Source organism: Drosophila busckii, chromosome 3L (assembly GCF_011750605.1).
Source record: "Drosophila busckii strain San Diego stock center, stock number 13000-0081.31 chromosome 3L, ASM1175060v1, whole genome shotgun sequence".
Taxonomy (NCBI): domain Eukaryota; kingdom Metazoa; phylum Arthropoda; class Insecta; order Diptera; family Drosophilidae; genus Drosophila; species Drosophila busckii.
In genome coordinates, this window is record NC_046606.1 from 7,570,268 (window position 1) to 7,594,514 (window position 24,247).

General features: G+C 45.5%; 4 protein-coding genes across 4 annotated transcripts; 1 reads left to right on the forward strand and 3 right to left on the reverse strand.

The window, feature by feature from the left end:
• Window positions 1–1,646: 1,646 nt before the first annotated feature.
• LOC108600978 (TPR-containing protein DDB_G0280363) lies at window positions 1,647–7,373 on the forward strand. Its single transcript, XM_033293680.1, has 5 exons — window positions 1,647–2,499; window positions 2,558–2,945; window positions 5,271–5,560; window positions 6,220–6,660; window positions 6,920–7,373. Exons 1-5 carry the CDS (start codon window positions 1,960–1,962, stop codon window positions 7,313–7,315), a joined length of 2,055 nt encoding a protein of 684 aa, XP_033149571.1. The 5' UTR covers window positions 1,647–1,959; the 3' UTR covers window positions 7,316–7,373.
• A 1,641-nt stretch (window positions 7,374–9,014) lies between these two features.
• Window positions 9,015–15,794, reverse strand: LOC108600152 (CLIP-associating protein). Its single transcript, XM_017987547.2, has 2 exons — window positions 15,353–15,794; window positions 9,015–13,695 (listed from the first exon to the last, which is right to left on the reverse strand). The coding sequence occupies exon 2, from the start codon at window positions 13,633–13,635 to the stop codon at window positions 9,199–9,201; it is 4,437 nt and encodes a 1,478-aa protein (XP_017843036.2). The 5' UTR covers window positions 13,636–13,695; window positions 15,353–15,794; the 3' UTR covers window positions 9,015–9,198.
• A 260-nt stretch (window positions 15,795–16,054) lies between these two features.
• Window positions 16,055–17,887, reverse strand: LOC108600151 (asparagine synthetase [glutamine-hydrolyzing] 1). The gene has a single exon (XM_017987546.2). The coding sequence runs from the start codon at window positions 17,826–17,828 to the stop codon at window positions 16,152–16,154; it is 1,677 nt and encodes a 558-aa protein (XP_017843035.1). The 5' UTR covers window positions 17,829–17,887; the 3' UTR covers window positions 16,055–16,151.
• A 637-nt stretch (window positions 17,888–18,524) lies between these two features.
• Window positions 18,525–20,207, reverse strand: LOC108598330 (probable asparagine synthetase [glutamine-hydrolyzing]). Its single transcript, XM_017984946.2, has one exon. The coding sequence runs from the start codon at window positions 20,205–20,207 to the stop codon at window positions 18,525–18,527; it is 1,683 nt and encodes a 560-aa protein (XP_017840435.2).
• Window positions 20,208–24,247: the final 4,040 nt, after the last annotated feature.

Below are 24,247 nucleotides of genomic sequence, written 5' to 3' on the forward strand. Positions count from 1 at the left end.
GTACGAGTTCAAAACTAAATAAAAGGTAATTGTTACAATTTTTTGTCGAGTCCTGCATTCCTGTGTGTGCAACCTTAACTAATTTATATTCCACACACGCTCTCAGAGCTTACGTTACGCATTTGCCCCAATTATGGCAAAGCATCCACAACAACAACAATGAGTTAGGGCACTCAATTAAAATTGCATTTTAAAATAACTGCTGCTAGCTACAAAATAGTAGCAGCGCCCGAGGGTGGGCGGCTGCAATAAACTGACGTATGACGGCAACGTAATAATTACACCCGCACTTACGTACGTACGTGTGTGTGTGTGTGTATGTTGAGAAAAAAGTAGAGAGAGAAAGAATTAATGAAGCTGCGAAGCTGAGCTAAAGCTCGTCGTCACTTTGGCTGCTGCTCTGTGTCTGTTTATTGATTTATATGCGAACTGCGTGCTGGGCAGCAGCATCTACCGTTAACTTGCAGAGCTTCAGCCAGGCAGGCAGGCGGCGCAGACAGCGCAGCAGCGGCAGCAGCCGCGCAGTCCGATTGCAGTATAAACAAGCGAGTATTTATGTTTTCATAAAACCCTTCCCTCTGCAGAATTTCCTGCTTTTTGTGTTTTTGTGCGCTACTCACAAAAGCTCGCTCTGCCGGTTGCATGTAATTCGCTCTCGCTCACACACATACACGCGAGCGCGCTCTCTCTCTTTGCTGTAGCTCTTGCTCTCTTCATTGAGCGCGTGTTTACATTGATTATGTTATCCAGCGCGTAGCTGCTAATAGAGTTGCTAGTCGCTCTCTCTCGGCTAGTCTCTTTGTCCCGTAGTTGTCCCCTGTTGCCTGTCGCTGACTTGCTAATTTGTCCTGCGACTGCCAACAGGACAAGCTCTACACACGTTCAGCATTTTAAAAAAAGTACAACAAAAAATTGCCAATCAATAAAGCTTAATAAATGCTGCAAAAAATACCGACTATTTTTTTGCTTTTAGTCAACACAGTCTGCTTCTTATTAATCAATAAATGGCACACGTCAACCACAAGCTCCCACACACACACAAACGCACAGTAAGTGCTGCTGCTGCTGCTGCAAGACTTTGCCTGGTTACTGGCTGCTGCTGTCCTGGACTAGCACCCGCTCACTCACTCGCTCTCAGCAGTTGGGCGCTCTTCAGTCTGTGTGCACTTTTGTGGCTCATTAATGGCTTGCGTGTGCCCAAAATGCCTGTGGCTATTATGCATGCATGCACATGTGTGTGTGTGTGCGTGTGTGTGACAGGCTCCTTAAATGTATGCGTGAGTGCAATGCAAACAATATTTTGCGCATGCTGCCACCCACAGCAATCAATCTTCAGCTAAATGCAACCACAACCATAATCCAGCAATTTTGGGCTAATCAGCAACGAAGACTTTAAAAAGTTCTATGAGCCAAAGCAATTTTTGTTGCCTAGCTTAAGGCGCACTTGACTTTTCAGCATTTCAATTGAACATTTGTTGTTTGCCCTGTAGCCATGTCCTGCGGCTTTGTTGCGCACTTAATGTTTATTGACAAACGTTAATTGTTTGTCTATTGCGCGCGCCCTGCTGTGCACAGCGTTTCATGTTCAAATATTTCAGCATTTTGATATATAAAAGAATTCTACTTACAGGTTCAAAAGCCAAACTTTAAATAAAAGTCAACGACGCAAAGGAATTTCTCAAGCGTAGGCAGCATAACTATAAAATAAAAGCACAAAAAGAAAATATATCTGAAAAGGCAGTCGAGTAAAATCAATAATAGACACATGTAAGAGGATATATACACGCATCATTGAGCACAACGCCAGAGCGTTCCAATATGGCAACAACAACAACAAGAACAACTAGAGGCTACGATTACGGGGCGTGGCAGTCAACTGTGCCATTGTTATTGTTGTTGCTGCACGAAAGTTGCCACTAAACTTGAACGCTTGCTTAAAGAAAAACAAACATTAAAAACATGTCTGACCGCTATAGCAGCTACTACGAGCACCTGCATCCAGCGCAAGCCCAAGCTGCCATGTCGTCCTATGCAGCAGCCGGCTATCGCGGTGGCTACGCCAGCGCTTACAATCCGTATGGCTATGGCTATGCTGGCGCCACAGCGGGCGCGGGCGCCTACATGCCCAACTATTACCGTTACGCGCCCTATGCCTCGCCTCATTACAGTCAGCCCACTCACCATGCGCATCCGCATCCGCATCATCATGCTGGCATGTTTACGCCTGCGGGTCAGCAGCTTATCCCTTCCAGTGTGCTGCACTATCCGCCACGCCCACCAGTGCCGTACGCTCACACGCACAATGCCTATCAGCAAGCCAGCAACAGTTATGAGCCGCCCGCGCCTGCGCCCTACAGCGCCGCTGCCTATGGCCGCAGCTTTGGCGCCTATCAGAGCGCCACGCCTACGCATTATGCGCCCACAGGACGAGCCGCTACGCCAGCGCCCAATCGCACAGTGCTGCCGCCAAATTATCTCGAGTCGCTGCGACATGAAGAGGTAAACAGCTGTAAAAATTATTTTTAATTAATTTTATATAAAATTGAATTTGCCACAGCCGCACTCACATACCACGCCCAAGCTGGAGGAGCCAGCCAATGAAGCCGATACAGAGGCGGGCTCGCCCACACAACGTTTAACCACTTCACCGCCCATGATTAGCGCCACCGGCACCGACAGCGGCATTAGCAATTGCAGCACACGTGCGCGCAGCGACAGCAGTCAAAGCACTCCCGTTTACAGCGGCGAATATCCTGTGAACATGTCCGTCGAGTCTGCCTCCTGTGTTTCCTATCACTGTCCCACCGATGGCAGAGACTACGAAGAGGAGGCACAGCAACAACAGCAGCAGCAACAACAACAACAACAACAACAGCAGCAGCAACAAACAGGCGCCGAGGAAGCCAAGTCAACAACAATTGCAGACCAGGCACTGGATGTGAACGGTATGTTGTCAACGTTTAATATGCAATTATGCAGGGGGTGTGGCCGGGGCGTTGCTTAGTTGATGTGATTCGAAATTTATGCAAACATATGTCAGGCCAGATTATGTAACAAGTATTAATGCAATAATGGTTATGGTAGTCAACCAGCAGCTGCTGTTGCTAGTGCTTCCCAAACTAAAGCGACTTGTTAAGTTACACACAGTGGTTAAAGAACAGGAGAAACCTTAACTTTAAAAATGAACTAAAGACGATCGCGCTTTAAGCGTCGCTTTTACAGTGTTGCATTTTTGCCATTCACACTAATCATCATAATATTCGCATCGGCTTAAAAAAAATGCCATAGGGTCACACTGCTACTGAATTTGAATTTGCACACTATTTTTGGCAAAAAACTACCAAAAAAAAAAAATACCAAATATGTAGACTTTTAACAAAAACCATCGCTTAAAAGCGATCGTCTCACGGCAACCTCAGCAACAAGCTGAAGCAAAAATTCTTTTTATTTATTTTGTACAGTAGCTCAAATATTTCACAGTGTCGTTGGCCCACTGTGCGCAAGTGTTTAACGCTGCGTATACTTGATATGCCATGCAAATTAATGCAAAGACTGTCCATTTGAGTCGCCGTCAGCAGCGTCAGTTGCGCTGTCGCCTGTCTGTCAGACATTTCCAGCTATATATACCTACAAGGAGTCAACACTCAACCACCCAATCAGCGTTTGGTTAACTTCCGCTTCCTGTCGCCCTGACTTGGCACAAAATTTTTGTTGCTGTGTGTGTATGTGTGCGGTTTCGTCTGCGTCATGTTGCTTTAAAGCACTTGAAAATTAGCTGTCTATTTAGGCGCGAAGAAAGCGCACGAAAGAGATGGCAACCCAAAATAGGGAGGAAAAGAGAGCGGGATTGCGAGAGGCAGGCAATTGGGGCTGATTTGACGCTTGATGAGCTGCGTTTGATTTGACTTTCTTTTTTTGCAGCGCCGCAAATCAATAAGTTAACTTTTCCATTTGATGTCCCCAACACACACACACACACACAGCTAAAGGTGTGAGCAAGCGCTTTTGCCATATGACAGCTTTTCAAAATATTTCGTAATGTAAACGGGAATTGTGGGCACTGCTAACGTTATCAATGGGCGCTCGACACACACATACACACACACACACGGACACTTAAGCTGCGATGAGGGTGTTTGACTTACATGTGTATGTGTGTGTGTGTGAAATGTCATCACACGGGCAAAGCATGTAAATGAACTTTCCAACGCAATGTGGTGGGTTTGTTCTTGTTTGTACTTAGGCGAACTAGAGCCAAAAGAGATGAGTAATGTCGAGTAGCTTTACACGCCGTGTAGCAAACACCTCCCCAGAGTTTTCGCCATATATTTGTAGTTTGGCAAGCGTGTGTGTGTACTCCATGCAAAAATCAATGTTAGACGTGAGAAATTTTTGTCATAACTGCAAAAGTAATAAGGCTTGGAAAGTCAACATTTGCTAAAATTGCAATAACATGTTAGACTTGAGCCTTGATGTGAGTGCAAAAATGCAATATATATTGCTTACTGAAGCTTATACTTTTGCGTACTCTTCATTAGTTCCCGGTAAACAGTTCAATTCAATTTGCAATGATGCATCGCGTAGGGTTAGTAAAGTAAGTGGAGCTGGTTGACTAGTAAATAGTTATTTCAATAGCTACGAACAAGTGCCAGTTGCATGAGTTGCACATTTATCTAGCTATTGATACTGACAACTGATATTCTTTGCAATATATAATAAAGCTGTTGAAATCTTCTACAACGCGCGCGTGTTAGCGAAATATTTGTAAACATTGCAGACCTGCGCCCAAAAGCATGCAATGCTTTTTTTATTGTGTGTTTTAATTTAGATTGCTTACAATTCGTTTGCAACACACGCAAACTGGCGCATTTGTCTGCCTGTGTCTGTGTCTGTGTGTGTGGCACGTTCAACAAGTGCTTGCTACTTGCGCTCTCTTGCACACACTGCGCTCTCGCGCTCTTTGCCACCCTCAAGTCAAAGTAACAGTCCACAGCAAAACTTTGATAAGCGCTTGCAAAAAAAAAACCACAAAAAAAGTAAAGAAATACGAAAAAAAAGTTGACGCTGGCGCGCTGGTCAACTTGTGTTGCATGGCTCTGATTTTTTAACCCTTGATGGCACGCACGCATGACAAAAATAATTACAAAATGCCAGCGCTGACAATATATACAAAAAAGTATATAAAATATAAGAAATACATGAAATCTTATTGATTTTCTTTTCGACACACGCCTGCTGTGAGTATGACTATTTTCTCGCTAATTTTCCAGATGACATAAGCGCGACAGCAGCAACGCCAACTGCGACGTCAACGTCGCCAGCAACACCTACGCAGCCCATTGTGAATGATATTGATAAGACGGAAACGGCAGCGGCTGAGGCAGCGGCAAGCGAGGAGCAGCAGCCGGAAATCAATTTGGCGCAGGCGACAACAGCCACGCCACAGGACATTCATGTGGCTGAACAGCAGCAGCAGCAGCAACAGCAGCAGCAAGAGCAACAGCAACATTCGCTAGCAGCTACTAATCAAATAAAGGACGATGCAGCAGTTGAATCAGAGGTAAGTTGATGAATTAAAGCTGCAGCTGCAGCTCTATCCAAGTGCCTAATTAGCAGCCCAGGTAACTGTCCAAGCATCAGCAGCAGCAGCAGCAGCCAGCAAATTAGGCCAAAGCATCATGATAATGACAGCCTCCCACTCACATAAAGCTCGACTTGCCTCTATTATCAGTCGAAAGCAGCGCAACAAAAAAAAAAATAAATAAAAAGAGCAGACAAAAGCAAAATGCGTTTAGCTCCATCGACCGGCGTGCTAGGCCGCAGTAACGAGAGAGTGCGCGCCACACAAAAGAGCGCACGAGTCAATGTCGCTCCTGCTCTCGCTCTATCTCTCTCGCAAGCCGGAAGCCTTTTTTACAGGGTGTCGAAACAGTAAACGGGCGCCTATTGATTTTTGGGTGCTGCGCTGAACTTCAACGTCTGCTCCATGTTGCTGTTTGTGTGTGTCTGTGTGTGTGGAGGGGCGTGGTGGGGGCAGTATAGCGCTCGAGAGGGTTGTTGTCGCCTGGCAACATGAGCACGCGCCTGCTGTCAGGCTTGCTATCCACTCAGGCTGCTCCATACGCCAGTTTGGCGCAAGTTTCAAGTGCCTGCCACTTGAGCGTGGAAACTTTGCTGCTGCAACTAAAAACTAAATCGATTTTTGTATTTCACTTGCAGCAAGAACAGCAGCAGCAACAACTGACAGCAACAATAGCAGCCAGCATATCGCACAACTGGAGTCCAACGCCCACGTCACGTCGTTCGCGCACACCGCCCGCTCCACAAAACTCACCCGTTGGCTATGGCCTCACGCCACACAGCGTGCCACCTGCGCTGGCGCCGCTGCTGCAGCAGCAGCAAGAACAGCTGCAACAGCAACAGCAATCAACATATACAAGCAGCAAACGTCATGCGTCAGCCAAAAATCGCAATAACAACAACAGCAGCAACAACAACAGCAGCAGCAGCAGCAGAAACTGCAATAGCAGTCACAACAACAATCGCATTATTGAATGCGATCTCATACCGAGCAAAAAGTCAAAGCGTAAAACCAACAAAAGACCAGCTGGCTCAGAACCAATTGAGGCTATGGAGTCTACAGTACGCGAGCAGATAAGGGTAAGCGAAACTTATGGGAGCTGCTTAAGTATCAGCAATTTAAGTAAAATATTAATTCAATTTTTTTTGATTTTCAATTTGTTGTATTTATTTGAGTTTAAAATAGTTTAATATGCAAAAAATTAAAATCTACATCAGACTTAATACGAAGTTTAAGGAAAATCTGTATATTTATATATTATTATAGTTTTATATATATTTAACAAGTTTCTTATCAAGCAAACTCTCTCTCTCTCTCTCTCTTGTTTTGCCTTTGCAGGATATCAAACCATTGCCTGGCTTTCAGCAGGCCTTTGGCTCCACCGAAATTGGACGCTTCTCGGAGCGCTTCCTGCAAACGCCAGAGAGCCTTGTCGAGCGACAGGCCGAGGATTATGCAGGCAGCTATTACGACTGCAACAACATGATGCCCACTCCGACGCCCAATCTAAATGTCATGCCAAGTGTTGGTCATAGCTACGCTGCTGGCGCTGGTGGCATGCAGGGTTATTGGCCGTATGAGGAGCAATATTACAATCAGCACATGTCACGCCAACGTATGCGTGGCCAGGGCTATCCGTATGTGCCGGACTATGCGGCGTATGAGCGATATGGCTACGCAGCCTACAATGCAAGCAGATCGCGTTATAACGAAATACGCTGCAATGGCTATTAACAATGTATTATAGCTACACACATACTTATACTATATACACACTATATATATATTATATATATAAAAATTGTTTAAAAACGTCGTGTCATTCAAAATTCTCTCTGTGTGTGCCTTTTGCGGGTCAAAAATAATCACGGCAATGCTAAAATTGCTGGCGTTGAATCGTTAAAAAAAGAATAAAATTTATATATATTGAAAAAGAAAAACAAATAGGCCAAAATGTATAACTAAGATTTATAAGTAGTTGAATGTTTTAAAAGTCGCAGCGTTTTAAAAAAAAAAAAGACAAATAAATATTTGAAGCAAACACACTTTTGTCCCACTGTACATAAGGCAATTGCATTTCGTAACATAATATCGGTATATACATATTATATCTAGAGTATAAGCGTAAGAAATCGATTCGGTCTACCATAACCCCCAAGCACCAAGTTGGCGTCAGCGAAACTTTAAATTAGTTTAGGTACAGTTGACACGATTTTCCAAGTCCGTTCGGTCTTTAATGTGTAGTTTGAAATAGTTTTCTTTGCTCTCTCTCTATACATATATATAAAAAACATATAGAGTACTATATGTCTAGTTATAAGTAGCAATAATATTGAGCAAATGATGTGCCATTGAATATATATTATATAACTTTAATGCGTAGAACACGTTTTTGTAAGTTTTACGATTATTTACAATAAATGAAAATTATATAGTTAATACATAGTACACACTAAACTAAAGAACCACCGCACTAATTTGTACTTGTTCCAAAATTTACTTGCTAATAATTAATCTTTTTCTTTTGTTTCACTTTGCTTTAAGTGCCTTAATTTAGTTTTTTTTTTTTTTGTTAGTTAATAATTTTAATAAACAAGTTCAGGTTTCAAATGGGCCCAAAACGAAATAAATACCAATATATAATGAAATGCAACCCGAAACACATCGAGCAAACATTCAAAAATGTTTTTAGTCAAAAAATAAATGTTAAGTGAAGAAAAATCAAATGAAATATCTTTGAAAATTTATGCAAAATATAAAACTTCATGGTAGTGTAAAGTTAAGTAACTGTGTAAATATGATTTGAACGTTTAAATTTTAATAAACAACAAATGTTAATAAACAAATGACGTCATTTCCCCTTTAAAAAGGCAAAATAAAAGACAGAGCAGCATAGTATTGTGTTTATATGTTTGGGAGTTTTATTTGCTTTTTTGTTTTGTTTATTTGTTTAACTGTTTTTTGTTTTTTATGCATTTAATTAAATTTATAAATATTATTAGATAACCTAAAGTTGTGTACGCGCGCGTGTGTGTGTGTGAGTGTTATTAAATTAATTACAAAAATAGTTCAGTTGTAAAAAGAGCAGAAATAATTATTTATATAAAATATATTCATTAAATTTAATTAGCGTTTAGTTGAGCGGAAATGAAACTAAAATTTGTATTCCAACCAAGTTGCTAAGCTTTTGCACTTGGAAAATTAAACATAAAGTGATAGTCAAGTGAAAATAGTAAGCAAAGTCCAAAGTGTGTGTGTGTGTGTGTGGGGAAAAGGAGTAAGAGAGAGTTGGCTACAAGTTGGTTTTATACATTTTTCATTTGTTATAATTGCTATATATAAATAGTTTTGTTCTGTTCCGGTTGATACAATTAATTAATTAGTGTTGTAAGGATTTTGTTGTATTTTCTTTTTTTGTTGTTTTTTTTCTTTCTTTTTTTTTTTGTAAACATAAACAATTACAGCTTAAAACTGAGACTGCAGCTACTATCTGAACATTAGCATTTAATTTATAAATAATTAGTATGTGTGTGTGTGTGTGTGTTTGCTTATAGCGTAAGCTTTAGCTGTTGTTATTTATCAACTTTGTGTGTGTGTGTGTTGTTGTTGGCTTGCAATCAGGAAGAGGAAGCAGCAGAGGAGTTCTTCGTGGAACCGCCGGCCATCGAGTTGCGCTGCTTCTCTATATAAACATTGAGCAGTCGCACTTTGCTGGGATTCATCACCGACAGCTTGGGCTTGAGCTTATCCTCGCCCATCACAATGTACAGCTTGACAATGCAGAAGACCGCCGCCTTGCGCACCATCGATTGCATATCGTCCGCGGAGCGTGCCAGATTGGGAAACACGGCATCCAAATGGGCGTCCGTTAGCTGCGTGCCATGATGCTCGGTGACCTCCAGCAGCAGCTTGATGGCGCACAGATTGGCTGGAAAGGCGCCCGTGGCAATGACTGGATTCACTATGTTGATGGTCAGATCCAGCGGCAGCGCGGGCGCCAGACGTGGAATCATGCCATCGATCTCACGCAGCGCCTCCTTGCTGTGCTGATAGCAATTGATGATCTTGAGCAGGATGAGCTCCAGAAAGTTCAGCCAGTTGTGGCGCATCTTGTCGCTGCGCACGATCTTCTTGAGCACCTGCAGTCCGGCAATGACCACATCCGAGTGCTCCGCCTCCAGCATGTTGAGCAGCATGCGCATGATGGACTTGAAGTGCTTGTTGGGCAGCTCACAGTTGCCGCCGCGTATGCACATGCCCAGATTGGTCAGCGCCAGCTGCAGCTGATCCACGGCCTGCTCCTTGCTGAGCGTTAAAGCCACACGCACCACCTCGCTCTCGTACACATTGTTGGGTAGGATGAGCTCGCCGTTGGGCGCAATGTTTATGTTGATGGCTGCTGGCGGCGGCACGGGCGCGGCATCCAGACGCATGGTGGCCGACTCTGGCGTATTGGACTGCGTGGTATTGGCAGAGGACTGTGTTTTCGAGTTGGAGGACAGCGAGTCCTGCTGCGCCAGCTGCTGGTCCATGGCCGTGAATTGCAAGTGATGCCCGTTGTAGCCATTGGCGGATGGCGCTAGCGAATGATACTGCTCGCTGGAGAAGCAATTGCGTATCTGCTCCGAAGTCTTTTGTATGCTATGCTGCAGCTCCAGCTCGGAGCACTGGCCATAGAGCAGCTCCTGCTCCACCGAGGATTGACGCGAGCGCGGACTAGAGTTGAGTGTTTGCAAGTTGAGCGAGGCGAAGGGTCCAACGCTGGGACTCTGCAGCGGCTTGGGACTGCTGCTGCTCAGCGGCGAGCTGCTGGGCGAATTGGCGCCGCTGCTCTGGCGCCGCAGATTCGACTGTATGCAAAGACGCGCCGTATCCTGGCAGCCCTTGGGCAGCGCCGTCAGCAGCTTGGTCATCTGTGGCGTATTCAGATTATACAAGGCTATCAAAGCTACGCGTGCCTGTGAGCGCAGCTCCATGGACTTTTGATCGGTCGAGAGCTGCGCCAGCTTGAGCACAGTGCGCTCACAGCTCAGGCTCTGATCGCTGGGAAAGTCGCTGCTCTTGCAGTAGGTGTTGGCCAGATCCGTGAGGAAGCGCAGGATGGCAATGCGTGTCTTTGTCGTCGGCGTCTGCGTGTTGTCCGAGATGATGCGGAACAGCTCCTTGAGCTGCAGCTGCGGCGGAAAGTATTCGTGCACCACCTGCAGCACCTTCCAGATCTTGCTGTGCATCGAGTTGAGCAAATCTGTGCCCAGCTTGTTGAACAAACGCGTCAGCAGTATGAACAGCCAGTCCTGCAGATCGTGCGCATGCACCAAGATCAGCTCGGTGACCGTGTCCAGGAACAGCGAGTACACCTTGGTGTGCGTGTCCATGAACATCTTGCGGAACATGTCCAGCACGCACTGCAGCTGATGCGACGTCAGGATCTTGCCGTCGGCCAGATACTGTGTCAGACTGATGAGTCCGTCCTTGCGCTCGGACCAGTGCGTGGAGGCGCAGTATTGTATAATGGTGTCTATGTCCTCGAAGGGCGCACGCTGTGTGCTCCAGTCCAGGCGATTTCTGGAGCCGCTCAGCGAGTAGTTCGAGTTGGAATTACCGCGCGTGTAGCTCGAGTCAAAGCTGCGCTCCGAGCACACCGAACTGGCCTCCGAGTCCACATCGTCGGACTCATCGCGTGCCAGGCCCAGCTTGCGAGCATTGCGCAGGCCGCCGCCGCTGCGCATAAAGTCGCCGGACGTGTAATCCGCCAGCGCATCCACCTCGCTGCCCAGCGTCTGCTCCGCTTCACGAGACTGCGCCAGCAATCGCGATGCTGCAGTGCTTCTCACCGGATTATTGCGTTCCGGCGTGCGTCTCGAACTGCTGCCTGTGGTGTAGAGACTGCGCTTCATCAGGCCACCGCCGCCACTGCGATTGGGACTCGTTTCGCGCGAGCTGGCCGTGCTGCGCGGTATGCCGGAGGCCTTCTTTGGTATGGCACCACCGCCGCCTCTGTAGTAGCTGCCCATGCCATAGGGATCACGCAGCTTGGTGCTGGGCGAGGTGGATCTGCTGCCGGGTTGTGACTGTGAGACGCCCGCGCGTGGACGACCAATGCGCGGCGAGGGCGTCACTGTGCCGGGCGAGCTGCTGCTGGCATTGTGACTGCTGGAATTGAGGCGTGGACGCGGCAGACTGCCGCAGCCACTGGAGCCGCCCTGGGCGGGCGTGCTGTTGATGCTGTTGCTGGTGCCCAGCGGCTTCTTCTGGCGCGTATAGAGCGTGTACTGAGCACGCGCCTTGGCACGCTGAGCTGCTGCTGTGTCCACAGCGGATATGGAGCGCATGCTGACCGCAGGCTTCTGCAGCTGGGAGCGTCCAATGCGTGAAGGCGCCACTGTGCGTCGCGTGTCCACCAGCGATTGCTGACTGCCGTTGATGCCGCCGCTGCCGCCATCGCGCTCTCGTTCCAGCGCACGCTGCGCGGCAATGTCAAGCGTGCCGTAGATTTGATCCGCCAGCTCCGGAAAGTGGCGTCTGTAAGCCCAGTAGGCCAGGCGCGAATGCCGCCTTGCCTCGCTGTCGGCATCGCCTATGGATTTCTTAAGCGTATCACGCAGCACGATCGCATGCCGCTCCAGCGATTTGGTCTGCCACTCCTCGAGCAGCAGCACCAACACTTCACACAATGAGGCGCGTATGTCCTTCGACTTGGACTGCTGCAGCATATCCGTGTAAATCTTGAGCAGCTTGGGCGCATGCGTATACTTGATAATATACTTGAGCGCCAGCATGGAGGCACTCGCTATAACCTTGGCCGAGTTCTGTATAAGTTGTATCAGCTGCTCCAGTATGCTCCAGGCAAAGGCGTCCAGCTTATTGCGCAGCGTCTTGGACATGTACGCAATGGTGATGCACGCCTCGCGTATAACCTGCGAGCGCAGCTCCTCCTTCAGCACGTCCAGAAAGCTGAGCGACAGGTCCTTCAGCTGCACGGCCAGAAACTGCGGCTGCGTGTGATAGCTGCTGATGAGCAGGGCGCGCAGCTTTTTGAACGCATCCACACGCTTCTCCCAGTCGCTGTTCTTATCGCTTATAATTAACACTATTTGCTTGTATATGTCGTCCATGTCCTTCTGATGAAATATGTTTAGTTGCGGCACTTGCTCAAAGCTGGCCTCAAAGATTTCCATGGTCACAGCGCCTGCATCGCCGCTGGCGGCTTCGTTGGGCGTTGGCTTCTGTCGCAGCGTCGACATGGCCGATTGCATCGGACGCTTGACTATTTTGGTGACGCGCTCACGCACCGCTATGTTGTCGGCTTCGTCCAGGCCATGGCCATTGCCGTTGCGCTGCGCCGAGGGCAGCAGCAAGCCCTCCTGCTTCACCTGATCAAACTTTTGCTCCAGCAGCGCCAGCTTCGAGGCCGGCATATCCTCAATGCGCCGCAAATCAGGACGCAGGCGATCGCCCACATGCTTGTAGATCTCCACCAGCGTCTGTATGGCCGCCTCACGCACATTGACCGTCGGATCGCCTAGGAGCGCGCACACTGGCGCTATATACACGCGCACGCTCAACTGTTGTGTTCCATATTCATGCAAAGTATTTACAATTGTCTGCAGAAACTCCTCACGCACTTTGGCGTTCTTGTGCTTGAAGCAACTCGCCGCCAATTTGTCCACCAGCAGCTGCGCCGTTAGCACTTTGTGCTCCATGAGATCGCGCAGCAGTAGTTGGGCCTTCTCGCGCACCGTGTCGCGACTGTCGCCCAGGCGATCAATCACATGTGGCAATACGGTCGCTGTGTAGGCATTAAAATCACTGCCCAAGTGCTTGATTAACTCCGAGAAGGCCTCCAGTGACTTTTGTGCAATTTTAAAGTGACTGCCAGTGAGCCAGGGCATTAGGTTGTCTATGAGGAAGCCCATGTCTGTGCATACAATGGAATTGGTGTCGTCGCTTAGGAATGTCACCAGATCCTCGGCCAGCTGCACCTTGACGCGCATATCCGCCTTGGGCATCTGTTGTATAAAGCCATCCAAGTCGCTTGGCTTCCGGTAAGCCATGTTGTCGCTTTCTGTTGCTCTCGCTCTCGTTTATTTGTGTTGATAATTTATTGGCAGCTGCTGTAAGAGAAAATCAAATTTTAAATATTTATAAAAACACACAAAGCAAATGAAATATAAAATGCAAGAGCAAAGTAGATATTTAAATTTTAATTTTAGAGGTCAGAGAGCGCAACTCCAGACAATCAATTCAAATTACACATAGCGCGCGCAACAGCTTTTGCTCGAAGAAGAAGAAGCAACACACATTCCCACAAAAGGTATTGCACGCATGTGTGTGCCTGTGTGTGTGTGTGTGTATAAGAATGTTTATGTGTATGTGTAAGAATGAAGTCAGTGTTTTGGCTGCAAAAAAAAAAGTAGGTGAATGGCTGTGCGGGCGTTCAATGGAGTATGAGGCATGGATAAATGGGAGTGCTGGGATTGTAAAAGAGAGCGAAACAGTGGGCAGAGGAGTAAACGTTGTTACGTCGTCAACATGAATCATCTCTCGTTCACATCGTGTTGAGCGTGACGGTGTTTCTGGAGTGGGTGGTTAGGTGGATGGGTGGACAACGTGCCAGGAAGAATTGTTACGTTTTAGACTAAACGCTGTCGATGTCGCTGTCAACGCCAGCGTCGCAGTCGGCGTCAAGCCGTCTATGGAGGGCAGTGTGAGAGTCAAACGACTGTTGGCTGACGTCGTCGTTGAACAAAATAATTTAAACACATATATTTATGGAAATGGCTGAATGAGATAATATGACAACAACAAAAGCAACAAGGTGTACAATTACTAAGCAACAACAGCGACTTGTTTGCTCAATTTTTAGTGTGGAGAGCGAGCGCGAGAGCGTAAGCGCGAGCAACAAATTAGCATTGCATACGCAATTTTCTATTTATAATAATAAAAGAAACAACAGCAAGAACAACAACTATTGAAGCGCTGGGCGTAGCTTTCGTAACTCTGTTTTGAAAAATATTTCGCTTTTAGTAATTTGTCTCACTTTAAACGTACGATAAGATATGGCCAGACTTGATTAACTTGGCCAGCAAGGTTGAAGTTTTTCGTTTTTCGTTGAGATAAATAACAGCTGCAGCTGTTATTGCCGCTGCTGCTGCTGTCAGCCTGCCCAATTGGATTTTCGTTGCGGCAAATTTAAATGTCACATGAGGGCGAGAGCAAGAGATCTAACGGAAGCGAAGGCGAATGCGTGTTTTGGCCAAATAGTTGCAAGATCTTTTTATAACATTCTCAAAGTTACGCAGAAAACACACACGCACACACACATGCTAAATAAATACTCACATTTATTTGCAAATCCGGCTGCTGCTGCTTCTTCTTCGCTCGCTCTCTCTCTCACTCACTCACGCACACACTGTCACAATTAATTTTTGTTTTGGGTTGGGTTGGGTCTCTGCGGCCACAAATAACAACAACAACTGCTGCTGCTTGGCCCCCTTGGCCAGTATAAAGAATTGATTTTCCAGTTGGAACTTTAACAAACAACTCGCCTTGCACACAAATACGCGTTTTCAATAAGTTTTATGTCGTTTAACAATTGACAGACACAAAAAAGAGATCATAGTTTTTGCTCTTCACATTTCTCTCGTCATCGACACACACACAATCTCACTCACTCATACACTCTCTATTATTGCGCACAGTTTCACTTTGGCAAATTAAATGTCATTTGTTGTTGCGCTATCTTTACCCTATGCCTCTTTCTCACTTTACCGTTGCTTACGCTGCTGCTGTTGCTACTGCTGCTGCTGGAGAGCGGAGCGCCGGGTTCAACACAAATTCCAATGTCTTTGAAGTCTCGCGTCTGTTTGTTGGCTGCTTTTTATGTGTGGATTTTTTCAGTGCTGGGCCTGATTGCTGTTTATTGTCTCTCTCGCTCCCTCTCTCTGGCTCTCTATCGCTTTGCTTACATACATAGGGTCTCGGTCTCTGATTAGCTATTGGTGTTTTTATTTGGCAGCGTAGCCTGTGTACTTTAATGCAAATATCACATTGTGTTGCGTATTTGCATTGATTGTTATGCTTATTTGAATCTATTTTAATTATTTCACTCTTTTACTCAATTTTGACACCGATTTTAGTTGCGCGTTGCGAAAAAAATGTCTTCTTCTTGCTGTTGTGTCGTTTCGATTGGAGTTGTTGATGCCTTATCGAAAGGTCGATAGAAATGTTTCTCTGGCTGTTGTGATTAAACAACACTACTGTACATGAAAAGTGTTGGTAAACGTTTTAAACAAAATGTGCTGATTTTTTACCAAAAACAAAAAGTTTGCTATACAGCACTAGATAAATTTGTTGGCGCTAAAGAAAAAACTGTTAAGCGCTAAAAACGGGCGTCAAGTTTCGCGCAGCTATCAAATAACAATGAAATTAATGTGTTGATTGTGCTGAATTGACACAAGTGCGAAATGCATACGTCTAAAATTTATTTTAATTAAACTTCCGTGTTAGCAGAATGATTGCTTAGTTAACAAAAGCTTTATTTACTTGCTACAATTGTAGCCTATTTAAACTAATCTTTATTTATTTGATGCACCGCCTGCGCGCGTCCCGACGGATCCTCCGGACAGCCCCAATCAAGGCGTGGCACCCATCTAGAAACAGTACGCGCAGCAGATTCACCCGGGAACTGTTGCTCGAAGATGCAGCGATAGTAAAACGCCTCTTTGGTCGTGGGCGTGTTGAAAGGGAAACGCTGCGCTGCCTGCTCAAATTCCTCTGTGCTGACATGACCGCTGGCAACGCGACGTATGTTGTCAATCCAGTCATAGCCGACGCCATCGGAGAACTGCTCCTTTTGGCGCCACAAAACGGAGTCTGGCAGATAGTTCTCCGCAAATGCGGCACGCAGCACAAACTTCTCCAGACGCGACTGCTGCTCATTCTTGTAGGCGTTGAGTGGACCAGGTATTTTATCCTGCGGTCTAATGCTCATTACGTAGTTGACAAATTCTGTGTCCAGGAAGGGCACACGCAGTTCGACGCCCTTAGCCATGGCTACCTTGTTGGCACGCAGACAATCGGACAGATGCAGCTGCTGTACGCGCATCACCAGCTCCTCATGGAACTGCTCGTAGCTGGGCGCCTTGTGGAAATACAAGTAGCCGCCAAAGATTTCATCTGCGCCCTCGCCGCTGAGTATCATCTTAATGCCCGTGCTTTTGATATAACGCGTCAACAGCAACATGGGCAAGCTACAGCGAACTGTGGTGACATCGTATGTCTCCAGATGGTAAACAATGTCTCTAATGCCGTCGAGTGCTTCATCAATTTCAAAGACAAGCTCCGTGTGATCGCTGTCTATGTACTTGGCCACCTGGCGTGCAGCTTCAAAGTCTGGCGCATTGCGCAGACCGACGGAGAAGGTTTTTAGCTTAAAGCTGGGATCACGCTCACGCATAATCTTAGTGGCTATGGAAGCTATCAAACTGGAATCCACGCCACCCGAGAGCAAGGCGCCAAAATGCACATCACACTGAAGATGCGTGCGCACTGCGGACTCCAAGTTGGCGCGTAGAAAGCTCAAATCGCAGGGCAAACTGGGCATTTGCTTGATCCAAGGCTGCTCAAAGTGACGCCAGCGTCGCATCTCACCCACGCGTCCAAAGCGCGCCTCGCCAGGTGTAAATATCTCCACTTTGGCGCAACACGCTGCCAAGCACTTGAGTTCGGAGGCTACCCAGAGATTGCCCGCCGCATCCTCGCCCACATACATGGGTATAATGCCAAAGGGATCGCGTGCCAGCAACAGCTGCTTGCTGCGCTTATCATACAAGGCAAAGGCATACATGCCAGTGATGTGCTGCAGCAGCTCCGCGCCATAATCCTGATACAGCTCGAGTATAACATGGCAATCGCTTTTGGGCTTGTAGCCGCTGCGTCGCTTGGCTATTTGCGCCGACAGCTCCAAATAGTTGTAGATCTCGCCGTTGGCCACCAGCACCAGGTTGCCATCGTTGGAGACAAATGGCTGATCGCCCATCTCGACGCCCACAATGCGCAAACGTTCATGCACCATGGCGACGCCTTGTTCAGGTAAGACCACTACTCCTGTTGAGTCCGGTCCACGATGTCGTTGCTTGCCGCTCTGACGATAGGCCAGCTCTCGCAGACTATGCTTGCTGCCCTCAAAATCCTGCGCCTCTATAGGCTGTCCATCACTGGAGAAGATTGCAAATATGCCGCACATATTTTAATACTTATGTATTTTCGCGCTGCTCTAATTAACTGTAAGCGTTACGCTCGAAAGTTCAGTAACAACTGTAAACACCGGCAGCGGCAGCGCTGCCTTTTATAGCCGCTGCATGCCGACGCCTACGCCAGCAAACTCGGTCGGCTGATAAACTTGCACGCAGAGATTGCGTCAGGCAATTTCTAGCGTGTGCTTGAGTTCTCAAGTTGAGAGCCGATGTTTGTCTCTTTTTATCAGTCTCGCACGTTTTGTGGTTTTTGTTTTCGTTTTGAATGCCGCTTGCACATATACGTAAGTGTGTGTGTGTGTATAAGTAAGTCAACGTCTTCTTTGGTTGTTTGTATGTATGCGCTCTCGCAAAGCTTTTGGCGAAACTTGCGCTCTCAGCAGAAGTTTCGCTCTCTCGCTCGCACTGTTGTGGCATTTCACGTGCTTGGCGTTTGTAATTAATTGTATGTAAATAAATACAAACACATTGTTGATTTGAATGCGTGTTTAGTGCAATTAATTAATAATTTTAGCACAAGTTCAAGGTCAGTCACATTTAGAACTGCACCTGCCAGTGTAAATTAGCATTACTTAGCTGTGTGTGCTATAAGATAGGCAAGCGATAAAAATAAGAAACAGTTGCCAAGTGCATTTTTTACAATAACAATATGCATATATATATTTTAATACAATGTTTTCATGTGCTTAACACTTTCCATAGGCATTCTGATGCGCCGCTTGAGCGCGTCCCGATGGATCTTCTGGACAGCCCCAGTCCAGTCGTGGCGCCCACTTTTCCACTGTAAGCGCCGCAGCATCGCCTGGAAATTGCTCCTCAAAGATCTGGCGATACCAGTAGGCCTCCTTGGTCTTGGGTGGATTGATGGGAAAGCGTTTAGGCGCTGCAAGCAGCTGCGCATCGCTCACATGACGTGCAGCATATTGAGGCAGTGCATCAATCAAAGCATAGCCTACACCATCGGAGAACTGTTCCTTCTGGCGCCAGAGCACACTCTCAGGCAGATAGCCATCCTCGAATGCTTTGCGTAGCACAAACTTCTCCAAGCGCCACTTGCGCTCGCCGCCAAATTCATTCAGTGCTCCAGGAATTTTATCCTGCGGTCTAATGTTCATAGCATAGTCCACAAAGGCAGTGTCCAGAAAGGGCACACGCAGCTCCAAGCCCTTGGACATGGTTACCTTATTGGCGCGTAAAATATCCGAGACGTGCAGCTGCTCACAGCGTGTAATCATTTCGGCATGGAACTGTGCATAGTCCGGCGCCTGATGGAAGTAGAGATAGCCACCGAACAGTTCATCTGCGCCCTCGCCGGAGAGTATCATCTTAATGCCCGTGCTCTTCACATATCTGGCCAGATAGAACATGGGCAGACTGCAACGCACTGTGGCCACATCGTAGGACTCCAGATGATAAATCAAATCACGCACGCCATCCAAGCAATCCGCCACTTTGAAGCTCACCTCGGTATGCTCACTGTCTATAAACTGCGCCACCTGCCGCGCATGCTCAAAGTCTGGAGAGCCCGGCATGCCCACGGCAAAGGTGCGCAGCTTATAGTTGGGCTGGCGTTGTCGCATCAGTTTGCTGGCCATGGCAGCTATGAGACTGGAGTCGACCCCACCCGACAGCAAAGCGCCAAAGGGCACATCGCATTGCAAATGAGAAAGCACTGCACGCTGCAGTTGCTCGCGCAGCTCCTGCAGATTCACTGGCTGTGTGGGCAACACTGTGCGCCAGTTGGGCTCGTAATAACGTTTGGTTTGCAGCTGTTGCACAGTGCCTGCTGCCACATGTCCTGGCGGAAAGTTGCTCAGCTGCGTGCACACCTCGACCAGACACTTCATTTCCGAGGCAAACCACAGATTGCCGCCAGCATCCTTGCCCATGTAGAGCGGTATGATGCCCAAGGGATCACGTGCCACCAGCAGCTGCTGCTGTCGCTTATCGTACAACACAAAGCTGAACATGCCACGTATATGTTGCAGCAGAGCTGCACCAAGTTGCTCATACAGTTCAATAATCACATTGCTGTCGCTCTTGGGCTTATAGCCGGGCACGCGCTTGGAAATCTGCTCGCTCAGCTCCACATAATTGTAGATCTCGCCATTGACTATGAGCGCAATGTTGCCGTCCTGCGAGTAAAGCGGCTGATGTCCTGTGGCCACGCCTATTACCGACAGACGCTCGTGCACCAAAGCCACGCCCTGCTCTGCATTGAGTTCCACGCCCGTATCGTCTGGCCCACGATGACGTTGCTTGGCACTTTGACGATACGCCAGCTCCCGCAAGCTGTGCACGCTGCCTGCAAACTCTTGAGCTGCTATAGCTGCTCCATTCTCCGAGAAAATTGCCAGAATGCCGCACATCGGGTAAGTCCTTTGAAAGTTTTAAGTTTAGAATTACAACTGCTGAAATTCGTCGAGCTCAAGTTGCTTTTATAACGCCAAATTTAAGCTTAATTAATGCAAATATTTATGCATCAATTATTAAAGTTAATAAGACCGCATCAATACTTAATATATTTGCATATACGTAAAAAAAATGATAAGCATTTGAAATAGTTAAACGCACATTTGCATTTAAAAAACAAAACTTGGTTAATCAAACATTTGATTCTTTCTGTTTGATTTTTAATTAGCAGTGACGCGTTAGTTTCAGTTCCATTTTTTTGGTTTGATTTTAATGTGTAAACAGTTTTTCATAGTTCCAGTTGTTTTTTAGCTGTGCATAAATTGTTTACGCACATTTATTAACAATGCATAAATCTACATATATAAATTTGGCAAAGCCTAAATTAATAACGAATTGTGTAATTAGCGTTCGAAATGAGCTTATCGCACGCTAAAGCTTATCTTAAATAAATTAATGTATTTTTAACAATTCAGCAAAGCTCAAAGGGATTACTACGTAAACAGAATTAATGCGCTGGTTTTGCGATTACGTGTTAAGAAATGCGATACAACTATTTCTTATTAATAAATGCAATTAAATATAGTAAGTAAATTCATTTATTTGCTGTACAGCTGACAGTTGACAACTGGCGTAAACATTTTTCTAAACTAATTTTAATTAAAGCATGTTTGTTTACAAGTTTACTCTGTGTGTGTGAGTAAATTTGGCAAAGCGCAAGCTTTTCGCTCTCAACGTAACAGCGCCGCTGCTCGCGCTCTGTTAACTTAACAGCGACTGCAAATGCTAACAGGTGGTTGGGCAGTCACTGCGCGATAAAACGCGTGTTTACTTTGCTTCAAGCGTCAAACGTTTTAATTATGTGTTCAACTTGCCCTCGTTTTAAACACGCACACACACCAGCTAACTGTAAATCATGCAAGTTGCTTGTATGTAAGCTAAAGTGTATATACTTTTCTCTGAGTGTACGAGTATGCGGCGCCCCTGCGCAAATTCTGCTTACTAGCAACTGCTGCTGCTGCTGCTGCTGCTTGTTGTCGTTCGTCTTCGGCTACGGCTACGCTTACGATTCAGTAGCCGTTAGAACGCGTCACAGTGCGGTGCCGGAATTGCGTATGCGACGCGTAGTCTCAAGTAGAAAATGTTTTGAACTCAAGTTTGCCGTCGGTGTTGCGCGCCTTTTTTGAAGTTGCAAGTGTCAAGCGTTAATTGGCTAAAGTGTAATTAATTGCAAAAATTTCGAAATTAAATTAGTCACGGCTCTCAAACCGTCGCTGCGTTTAAATTGAAACTCAATTTGCATAGCAGTAAGTTAATGTGGCAATAATATTGTTTGGCAAACATAATTAAATTACAATAAGTGTTACACAAAAAAGTTCTCGACTGCAACATGTTTGCATAAAATAACATAATTACTTTTCATATCAAATGGTAATTTAAATTTTTATTAAATTTTGTCTGTTGTGTGTTGAAAAATCAAAATCAAATTAAACAAACTTTCTGACCATAAAAAATATATGATTCGAACATGGCCGCTATTACTGACACGTCCGGGGCGGAGTGCAAACAACTTTTTTGGGTCACGTTTGACATTTGGCCAACACGCATTGACGACAAGAGAGAGATGCACACAGCCCCAGACACATTTCCACTAAAGCCACAACAACAACAAAAACACAGTCGAGTCTAGCGAGGGCTGACTAGCAATTAATTAAAAACTTTTTTCACACACCCGCACCCCAAGACAAATCAACACAACACAACATTTTCGCAGGTACTTGGGCTACAAGTTCAAGTTTTGTATTTTTGGCCAACTAGAGATTTGGTGGGCACTGTTCTGTTTTTTTATTGAGTGCTTGAGCTGTAGCTGTCAGATCGATGCTTTGGCTGTCCGTAAGCAAAATCAATGCGCATTACTGCAGCCTCGTTGCGCCCCAAAACCCAATGGCGGGCAGTTCAGTTCCAGCCCATACGTCAACTCGTACGGCAGTAACGAAAATAAATTCACGTTTTTAAAAATACCAATACACGCTGCGGGGGTTGCAGCTGAGCCCGTCTGACCCGCTTGACAAGTTCAAAATTCTAATAAATATAGGGGTATGCGACTATTTTTAACCAAACATATCTGAAAACTGCAAACCCCAATTGACGACGCATAAATCGGCAGCAGCGACAACAGCAAATTTGTTTAGTGTTAGTTTAAAGGGGTCACAGAACTCGGCGAAAATTTATTTAATTAAGCGTTTGTGCCAAAGCTCTCAAAGCAACTTTGGCGTTACCTTTCTGGCAATTTCGACGTGAGCTGCTTATTAAAATATGAAACCCAGCATTTAATCAGCCTGTTTCATTAGTCTGGCTAGCTAGTTGGAATATTAACACAGCTTAACGCCCCTGTGCAGTTGCCCTAGTTGCCTTTGACCCACACACAGACGCACACACACAGATACGTACATAATGCGCCAAATGGTTAATTAACAACTGCAGCAGTCGCATAATATTTCTGCCACGTGTAGCAGGCGTAGCCATTAGTGGCTACTATAGCAGACAAGGTTTGCGTGTTAAGCTTTTGCCTAGGCATAGCATTTGATTATGACAAACAAGAGCATGTTCGAGCACACACACACACACGAATGAACACACACATTGCTTAGAGTTGAGATTTGTAGTTCAGTTTGTTGTAAACTTCATTAGACTAATTCAGTCAAGAGTGCATAAACTCAAAAGTTGTTTGCGCTTTAATATCGATCAGTTTATGCTGTAGCTCATTTTAACCAATTGCTCATTGCTTAGTTGTTATTTTACTCAAAAGCTATTTACACTAGTAGGCATAAATATTTTGACGAAACTAAAGAGCATTTGATATTGATATTTTTTATGATTTTTATATTATTTGCAACTACAGCTGTTGCCAAAACAATGCGAACTTTTCAACACTGATAAATAAGCATTATCGATAAACGTTATCTGCTTTGAAGAATAAGTACGATAGCTTTCTAGCGCTGGTCACACTGTTGTTTTTGTCGTTACTTTCTAGTTGGTTTGTACTTGTGCGCTCATAAAACTTTTGAAATATATAAAACTATACAATTTTCTAATGGGTACTTAATGGGTTAAGACATTAAATTGTATCATTAAAAAGAGATTTTCAATATTGATAGCAATATGTCAATAACAAAATGCTCAATTTGGTGATTACCTTCAACTTTAGTTTCGTCAAAATAGTGTAGTTATTCAACTGTTACTTTAATATCGCTTATTTTATTGTGTAGTTTTTAATAATTTATTTGGTTGCTTATTGTTTGTAGCTCAGCATTGATTTTACTTAGAAATTCATAAGACTAATTAAATTTTAAGCTGTAGTTCATTTTATTAAATAGTTGAATACTTCATAATCTAATCATCTAAATAATTTTGTTCAATTATTGAATTGTAATTTTACTATATATTTTATTCAATTGCTGCTTGTTTATAGCTCAGCGTTCATTTTGCTAAACAGTTCTAATTGACTGTTCTATGCAGTTCACATAGCTCATGAACCTAGAGCAATTAAAAAACTTGAACGAATCGACACAGCTCTAATGCACAATTAAAGCTCGAGGGGCGTGTCCTAGCCGCTGGCTGGGCTTTTGTTTTCGGCTTTGGCATTGTATTTCTTTTGAGTTGCAAACTTTGTGTTGCCCCAAAATATATAAAAAATGAAGAATGTGCGTAACGTCAGCATTAAAAATATATTTAAAAGCATTCAGCAGGAATTTGTTGCCTGAATTTTGATGTGGAATTTAAAAACTTCAAGCCAATTAAGCTGCAAATATGCATAGATTGAGCTCAAAATGGGCGCATGACAAACTAGCAGCAGCCACTAGACGAAGACCATGGGCAAATGGTTCATCACTCATCACAGGGTCACAATCACAATCGCAGCCTTGACATTGACTGAGGCGGCGACGGCGGCACAAATATTCGTTTAGATGAGCGCACAACAGGCTGCGCTTTTTCT

Coding starts and splice junctions, on each gene's coding strand:
- LOC108598330 (XM_017984946.2), bottom strand. CDS start 20,207: ATGTGCGGCATTCTGGCAATTTTCTCGGAGAATGGAGCAGCTATAGCA.
- LOC108600151 (XM_017987546.2), bottom strand. CDS start 17,828: ATGTGCGGCATATTTGCAATCTTCTCCAGTGATGGACAGCCTATAGAG.
- LOC108600152 (XM_017987547.2), bottom strand. CDS start 13,635: ATGGCTTACCGGAAGCCAAGCGACTTGGATGGCTTTATACAACAGATG.
- LOC108600978 (XM_033293680.1), top strand. CDS start 1,960: ATGTCTGACCGCTATAGCAGCTACTACGAGCACCTGCATCCAGCGCAA. Junction 2,500..2,557: donor AGTCGCTGCGACATGAAGAG/GTAAACAGCTGT, acceptor AATTTGCCACAG/CCGCACTCACATACCACGCC. Junction 5,561..6,219: donor ATGCAGCAGTTGAATCAGAG/GTAAGTTGATGA, acceptor TTTCACTTGCAG/CAAGAACAGCAGCAGCAACA.